We start from the raw sequence: 8,804 nt of genomic DNA, 5'->3' as shown, positions 1-8,804 counted from the left end.
CCTCTCTCGCTGGCTGTCTCTATCTCTATCAAATAAATAAATAAAATCTTTAAAAAAAAAAAAAAGAAAAGTCGAAAAGGAACGTTTTTTAATTAAAAATCATCCAGGAGCTTACCACTAACACATTATCATTCTCATTAATGTTTTGTTGTTCTTTCAGACTTTTTTCTCAGCATATATAAACACAGATTGACCTCATTTTGTTTTAAAAATTCCTGTTGTGCTATTCTGTTTGGTAACCAGCTTTTTTTCTTTTCCTTAAGAAGATATTATAGATATCTTTGTATAGCAGTGTGAGGGATGTTTTTTGGTCATCTTTCTCTTACCGTCCCTATTTCTCCCTATTCCTATTTTTTATGATAACAATTGTAGTACAGCTCCAGGCATAATCACCACAACACCTTTTTGTGAGTATATATGCATCGCTTTTGCTTTTCAGTTAAGAAAAATCTTTGAATTATAGTTACCCTTGCCAAAAGATAAAGAATGAAGCAATTATATATTCCCCTGGAGACTGATGAAATTTGTCCTCTAAATTAACCGTGTAAGAAATTCATTCCATCAGTTACACCTCAATAAAATAATAATAATAAATTTATTCCATACAAGGTGGCCCGAGAAGCCAGCTCATAACATTGATAGTCGGAACAGTTACCACTTCTGGCTCACTGAAATCTAGGGTGTTACTCAGAAGATTGGGGGATAGTATGTGGCATCGCTGTACAGTCAGATTTCAACAGGACAGATTGGAGAGAAAAGCATTTTTGTATTGCAAGTGCAGGTAAGCAATTCTGCCATTCTTGCACCCTCCAGAAATGCAGAAAATAAAGAAAGAAAATTATCTCCTGTTTGATTACTCTCCAGACAGCTAACGTAAACTTTAGAACATTAATGGTGACAGATTCTCTTCTACTGTCCTGCGTAGTTACTCAGTAGAGAGGAAGCCTTGCAGCCAACTAGAGCCATTATTTGTTTGTCTCCACTTTGCACTTGAACCTGATATCATTCTGAATCCAATAGTATGAATTCTTCCCAAGCATTAGAGCCATAAGACCCAGAACTCAGCAATGTTGGCTTTCAATTGACCCATGGAGGACGTTTTTGTCAGCTGGTGGGGTAAGCTACCAGTTATAATGGTTTAAAAAACGGAAATGGTTTGGAAAATGGAAATTGTTTCCATTATGTATCATTATGATTCTAGGTATTGAAACCAAGGGGGACTGGGTGCAAACACTTTCACAAAGAAAGTAATCAGAGTTCAGACAGAGAGAAAGGTCCATGTGAAGAGAACAGATAAAAATAATAATCTGAGCGAAGATGACTCATCAAAGCTTACCAAAAAGCAGTTTTCAAATTTACATGCCTAATTATAAATACTAAGATTTGCATTTCTAGAAGCTCGGAATCAGAATTGGAAGGGACCTTAAAGAGTTATATTTTGCAGTTACCCTCATTTTATAGTTGAGAAAAACCCAAACTCGCAGAAATTAATCGGTTTGCCCCAGATCTCACAATGAAATTAGTGGTAGGCCTTGAAGTAGAATCTGGGTCCTCTGGCTCCTAATGCTCTGCTCTCTTTCATTATAGTCCTCTCATTTGTTGGGCTCCCAAGAGTGGCTAACATTGACGCTCTTTTAGTCTGTCTTCTTTTTGTAGTAGAAAATATTTGTGAGGTGCCTGGGTGGCTCAGTTAAGCATCTGCCTTCAGCTCAGGTCATGATCTCAGGGTCCTGGGAGTGAGCCCCACATCAGGCTCCCAGGTCAGCAGGGAGTTTGCTTCTCCCTCTCCCTCTGCCTCTCCCCCCTGCTCATGCTCTGTCTCAAATGAATAAATAAAATCTTAAAAAATAGAAAGTATTTGCTTGTCTCCCATGGGCCTGAGTAACAGAAGTCCTTTAATCTTATCTAGAGCACCAAGAAGTGGGGGGCTTGGCCCCTTAGTCCCAGGAGATCTGGCAGTTAGGCTTCTGGATTCTCTGGCTGCCACTATCCTTGCTACCATTTGGGGTTGTTGGAACAAATCACTGCACAAGAAACTAAGGGAGAAGAGTGTCATTGAGCAGGTGTTTTCTAGGGCACCTGGATGGCTCAGTCAGTTAGGCATCTGCCTTCGGCTCAGGTCATGATCCCAGGGTTCTGGGATCGAGCCCCACATCGGGCTCCTGCTCAGTGGGGAGCTTGTTTCTCCCTCTTCCTCTGCTGCTCGCCTGCTTGTTCTCGCTCTCTCTCTGTCAAGTAAATAAATAAAAGTTTTAATAAAAAAAAAAAAGCAGGTGCTTTCTTATATTTAAGTACATTGGGTGTCAAAACAGGTGAATGCCTATGTTAGTAAGACATATATTGAAAAGGTCAGATCATTAAATGATCTTGTTGAAGTATGTGTAGCTGGTAGTCCTGTGGTCTTTCTAGAAATATTACAATTTTAAAGGAGGATGATAAACACATCTCTCTTTGGTATATTTTTAAAAGTAAAGTCAACATTTCAGGCAAGGGAAGGAGATTTATGTGCGCACCGAGGAAGTCACCCATCTGGGAAACATTCAACTCCTCTAGGCTATTCCTGCTTTTCGTAATTTCCTACCTTCCTCGACTTCTTAACCCAGGGAAGTCCAAAGCTTTTTCCTCAGTGGTTGTCATTGGCTATGGAGGTGTAGTCTGCTCAAATAAATAAGGCTTATTTGGAAGTATGGGTCATTTATAAATTATGAACTTGTAAGTAAGTGCAGGTCTGCCTTTATTTGCTAATTACAGTAAAGAGAAAAAGAGCAAGAGAATAAAATGCTTCTGTTGCTTCTGCCTGGTCTGGAATTTCAAGGAAGTAAAGACATAGTCTAGTTATCCAATCTAGAGCCATTGTTAAAAGTTCATGCCATCATTTTGACATTGAGTGTTGGACTTTGTCTTTATAAATCCCTCTTCACTTTACCAGTGCTGGTCTCAGAGCTCAGACTGTTTCAAAACCGTAACATCTCTTAGTGAGTGATTGATCTGTATTACGTGTCCAGCCATCAGGGGGATCTTGGGATGTTGCTTGTATAAACTGTAATCCAATCTAATGCTGTGCATTTAGTTACAATCTTTCATAGACCTATTGACGATATTCTATCCTCCTGGATTTGGGAATAGGGCTTATCTGATACCTTCAGGGGAAAAAAATCCATTCATTTTCTTTCTTCCCCACTTAAATAACTCACCACATCTGGTAACACTGTAGGATCATTGTCCTTCTAGTTCCTCTGCAGCTCATATTGCTACAATATTTCTTAAGTATTTGGTTACCTAAAGAGCAATGTGATTAAAAAAAAAAAAAAGTCTTTGTATGGGTCTTACAAATTAACCCATCTGTAGAGCTAGAAAAAAAAAAATGCCTTTAATCAGCACAATTTCCATATCAGCAGCCTTGTCTGTGTTATACCGTATGAATGTAAATATAAATTTGGAGATAAATGCCCATGTGTTAAAATTTTAAAGCAAGTCTTTCCACAAATTAATATAATTTGCCTCTAGGAAAATGTTTATTAAATCTAGGGTACCTGAGATTAAAGTATCTTGTTGTTTGGGTCTGTATCCTTTGGCTTAATAATGTCTTCAATTACAAGAATGATAAAAGCTGAAACAAAATCCTTTAATTCAATCAGAACTGAGCTAAATTTTAGGAAGCAGAGAGTGGGAATCAGATACGGGAACTGCATAATATAGGAAGCTAAATACACAAGATATTAAGATTTTGTAAGAAGAGGTTTGGGCTGCTTTGAGGAATTCCTGTTTGAAACGGCTACATTGAGCATTAGAGTAAATACCACTATTTTATTCTCCTGAATTAAAGTGATTTATGCAAACAACTCTAAATTGTACAGTAGTTCCGAAGAGACTGTTTTCTGCTTGTTTTACATTCTGGAACAAGTTCAAAGCTTTTGATTTCCTTGATTTTTTTTTAATAGCCTGAGTCTTGGAAATAATACAGGTTTGATGAATACGATTTCAGTATTGCAGTTCTGTAAAAAAATTTTCAGTGTTTATGGTACATTTGACCCAGGGGCCCTACACCAAATACATCCACAGTGCATTTTTAGTACAACAGAATGAACACATTTGAAAGGTTAAACATTCTTTTGCTTTTGCTTTTCTTTCTGTTGTAAGAATGAAAATTAGCATTGTAATGGCTCCCAGAATGGAGATATTGAAAAAGTATCCACCTGACAGAAATACACATACAGAAAATAAATCGAGTTAAGATTTCATTAGGTATCTGAAATTTAAGCTTATGTTCAAAATGGCTATTACTGAATTTTCATGTTTATTAGTTCAATGCTATGCTTGTAAGATTTTTTTTCTTCAATTATGCCTGAAAAAATTGGATCACAGCTCTAATATCCAGGTGGGCAATGCCATTTGCCAGGATCTTTGTATGTAACCCCATTTTTTCTATCAAGCACAAATACTGCCTTGCTGCTAAGCCTTCTGAGGCATTCTGAGGTAGAAATGGGGACAAAATTGTGTAATTGTTTCTCTTCATTTTTTTATTGTTTTTTTTAGGTTGTGGAACTTCTAGCAAGTGCTCTTATGGACTTGGTACAAGGAGTATACCATGAAAATTCTACTTCAGCAAAGGTAAGGTTTTGGTATTCATTATAAAATGTTAAGTTAAAAACCCTCGTGGCAAAACTAGAATTGACGAGCGAAAATGTCATTCTTGTTTTGTGTTTAAATTGTACATGATATTTTTTTAGATTAGTGTTTTGGCTACAAATTCATGGCCATACGCTTAGTACATAGCAGATTTAGCCAATTAAAACAACCTCTTATCCCCTGGCTGGATTCACAGTCTGTTCAATCTGCAGCAGCCCAGGAGACACCAGGATGCTGCTGGCTGGCAGGTAGCACTGTCACCAGGCAGGCAGGCTGGAGAAGCAGCTTGTGCTGAGGTGGCTGGGTCCAGCCTTTCCTCCAGAGGAAGGGGCCTTCCATGTCCCAGAAGAGTGGACATGATCTGAAGAAGACGACTTTTGGGGGGCATGAGGGAGGAAGGTCTTTATATCCAAGATCCAGAATTTACTGCATTATTAAATTCTCTGTGATAAGAAGTAGGATGGTTGTGCAGTTGGATCATTTTGATTAATTATAAAGATCTAAAATTAAGGTTTTTTGACTCATTTAACAGGACATCTTATGGGTTAGGTTTTATTTCTTTAAAATGAAGTTATTTCATTTTGGTAGGATATTGAATGTGAAGCAATTGCCTCATTGACCACCACCGTCATTTAACATGGTATATACTGTGGGATTCCTATCCTAGTGTTTCATTATTCTAACTTCTTTAGCGTCGGTATTAGCAAGATTTCACTCACTGCAAATTAGAGAAAATATGCACGTATGCACATTTTAGGCTTTTTGACATTTCCATTTGAAAAAAGAAAGACAAATTTTACTGGAAATGAAACAAAGGGCATGAGCAACTTGGATACGAACTTTAGAAGTATAACCCAGGGACTCTGGATGATTCAGAGAATGGTAAGTAAAATATGAAGAATTGTACCTTGAATGTCTGCTGACATTTGGTTCAAGGAACCACAGCTCCCAATAGGCATATCTAGCTTCACCTAAGCAGCAAAGTGCTCTGTGGGGGCCTGCCAGGATATACGACCACAGTGGGACCCCCTTCGCTGCATTTTTCAAAAACAATGTCCTTCACTACCATAGCTGAGGGTTAATAGCAGATTGTAAAATGGAGGATTCCCAGTCTAGTTCCACTCATAAAAAGTTGCCTCATATATGCTATAATCAAGATGATGATGGCTGAGCACATAACACTGTGGTAAGTAATTCATCTGTGTTTCTTCATTAAATCTTCTCAGAAATCCTGCTAGCAGATACTGCTGCTTCCCCATTTTACATATGTGAAAACTGAGGTTTAGAAGAGATGAAATAATTTGCCCACTCTCATACCATTTAATAGTTGAGATTTGAACTCCAGAGCTCAGATTCTTCACCTCTCATTTTTTGCCTCTATACCTTAATGAACCCCGATTTGTAAGTCTCCCTCTGCCATACCTGAGATCCCACCATATATGATGATTATAGTGACCTCTTCTGGTGGTTGAGGCATTGTTCTCCCCTGGGATAGTTCCAAGGTATTGTTCCATGTAAGATATTAATAGTTTACAATGAAGTACGTTAATTTTTAAGCAGAAGTGTTATTACTGGTTTTAGAGGTCTTGATTTATTCGCTCTTACCCTTTGTCCACTATAATTCGCCTAATTCGTTAATAATTTTGTGAACATTTGTTAAGTACTTTCTGTATGTCAGGCAGACCTCACAGCAACAATGGTAATATGCTTACAGGTTGTTTATACTCTCTTTCTGTACAATTGCGCATGAAAAGGGTGGCATGTGTTGGTATGCCCATTTTACAGAGGAAAAACCTGAAATTCAGGGATGACAAAGGGCAGGAAAGCAGAGTGTCTGGAAATTATTTATTGTTATATGTTCACAGTGACACGATCTGAACCCACATTTTTTGACTCCAAGTCCCACATAATCTGTTTCTTCCTGGGAAAGGGAAAAGAGGAAGCAAGCAAAGTCTTTGAAGGACTGTTGATCATATGTGCACTGCCACTTAGCAAGCTCTAATTGCTGACTTTGATTAGCTAGTTTCACTCAAAAGAATCTGTAGCAATGCTTTTGTTCATCTGCCCTCCTTCCCTACCATCTCCTCAAACACAGCCCTTTAAAGCACTAGAGACCTTTAAGCAATTACATTTCTGAATATAGCCAAACCATTTAAAGAGCTGTTTTGGTTTTGTGTTTTGTGTATTGTGTTTTTTTTTTGTTATATATATATAACTGAAGCAGAATGCATAGTTGAACTGAAGCTGTGGGAGAGCTTCTTGATGCCTCCATTTGTGCCCCAGGTCCAATTTGGGTTAACCACATTTCCCTTCCTAACCAGAAAAATTCTGGCTTTTTTCTCCCTCCTCTTAAGTGTGCTGGCCATTGCAGTGGCAGTTCGGAATTTGGGTTTTCGGACTTGGCCCAGGAATCACTTAAGAGGCACAGAGAGCACTGCCCCACATGGAGTGCCTTCAAGGTTTTCATGTTCTGGCACGATTGGGAAGCAGCCACAAGTGGGGGTCATGTGGGAAGTGAGTGGCACAACCTCCGTAGCCGTGGGGCAATTCGCTACACAAAAGAATTGCTTTGTGATTTAAAATCAGCTGCAAACCATTTCATCTCCCTAGGGAGAAGAGAATACAATAGCAGTCTGTTTTCTATATGGCTACTTAATGCAGTGATGGAGAACCTGGGTAGTACAAAAATAGCTTTCTGTGGAGTCCTATCTCTGTGACCAGGGTAGATATGTTAAAAGCAAATGGAGGGGAATTACAACTGAGCATGTTCAAAACCACCTTCTCCAGAAGAAGTTTGTAGAGTAATTATCTAATCCTCCTTAAACCATGAAAATCGAGGTGACTCATATCAGTAATACTTGACAGATCATAGGTAAATTGTGATCATGTAATCATTTCGAAGTAATTTTGGAAATTCATCCTTTGTTCTAGTCATTGAAAAATAACATTTTTATTTTTGGGTTTGCTACTGTGTGAGCCATTTTTTCCTTATAATAGAAATGAACCATGTGCTTTCTTTAGTGTTTATAATATTTCCCCTCCTGCTACCTGTTCTGTTGTTGTTGTTCGCTAATTGGAAAAAAGCAGATTAAATAGAAAAATTGCATTTTAAATGCAATGGTTGTTTACCATTCTAAGAGTTCCCCAGTCAAGTTGTGCCGTGTTCATGGTATTCCTATTACTCACTGTACACAGTAAATATTTTACATTTTAGCAAAATTGGCTTTGAATCCACAGACGTTTATATCTAAAATCTTTTTAACATAATTCTCTTATACCTTGTTTCTAATTGGAAAAGTAACTCATGTTCATTAAATAAAAATTGAAAGCACAGATAAAGGTCAAGAGGAAAATTAAAAATTATTTTACATAAACCATTCCCCAGAATTGAATTATGATTACACTTCAGTGTATTTCCTTCTAGATTTTGTTCTGTATTTCTTCCATTTTAGAGTTACTATTCTATAAAAGTTTTTGTCCTGATTTATTCCCCAGGATTTATTATTAAAAGTCTTCAAAATTGGGACTCCTGGTTGGCTCAGTTGGTTAAGCATCTGCCTTCAGTTCAGGTCATGATCCCAGCCCCTCACTGGGTTCCCTACTCAGTGAGGAGCGTGCTTCTCCCTCTCCTCCCTCTGGCTGCCGCCGCTCCCCCCCCACATGTACTCTCTCTCTCTGTCTGACAAATAAGTAAAATTTTCAAAAAATAAAAGTCTTCAAAATTTAATTTTAATGGCTATTTAATATTTCTCCCTACTACTATACTATAATTTACTGAACCATTCCACAATTTTTAGATACTTACCCTGTTTTTTCATGAATTTAAACAATATTGTGATGAACTTAGTGTATATAACTCTGTTTCACACTATTTGCTAAAAAAATGTGAAAGTGAGATTTTTTTTTAATCAAAAAGTGAGAACATTTTCAGTATAGTCCTATGCAGAAAAAGTTTGCTAGCCTTAGAAAAGCCTGTTTAAGGGGCACCTGGGTGGCTTAGTTAAGCATCCAACTTGATTTCGGCTCAGGTCATGATCTTAGGGTTGTGGGATGGAACCCCGTGTCAGGCTGTGCGCTAAGTGGGGGAGCCTGCTTGAGATTCTTTCCCTTCCTCTCCCTTTGCCCCCCCCAAATAAATAAATAAATTCTTTAAAAAAAAAAAAAAAAAAAATGCC

General features: G+C 37.9%; 1 protein-coding gene across 4 annotated transcripts in view; it reads left to right on the top strand.

Annotated features, from left to right (window-relative positions):
- Positions 1–8,804, top strand: part of PDSS2 (decaprenyl diphosphate synthase subunit 2) — a 276,311-nt gene that overhangs the window by 168,871 nt on the left and 98,636 nt on the right. For all 4 annotated transcript variants that reach the window (XM_034670923.1, XM_002917335.4, XM_034670924.1 and 1 more), the window contains exon 4: positions 4,537–4,611. In XM_034670923.1, coding sequence (XP_034526814.1) covers positions 4,537–4,611 — 75 coding nt within the window. The remainder of the gene's footprint in view (positions 1–4,536; positions 4,612–8,804) is intronic.

Source organism: Ailuropoda melanoleuca, chromosome 10, assembly GCF_002007445.2.
Source record: "Ailuropoda melanoleuca isolate Jingjing chromosome 10, ASM200744v2, whole genome shotgun sequence".
Taxonomy (NCBI): Eukaryota; Metazoa; Chordata; class Mammalia; order Carnivora; family Ursidae; genus Ailuropoda; species Ailuropoda melanoleuca.
This window is presented reverse-complemented; position numbering and strand designations above follow the sequence as displayed.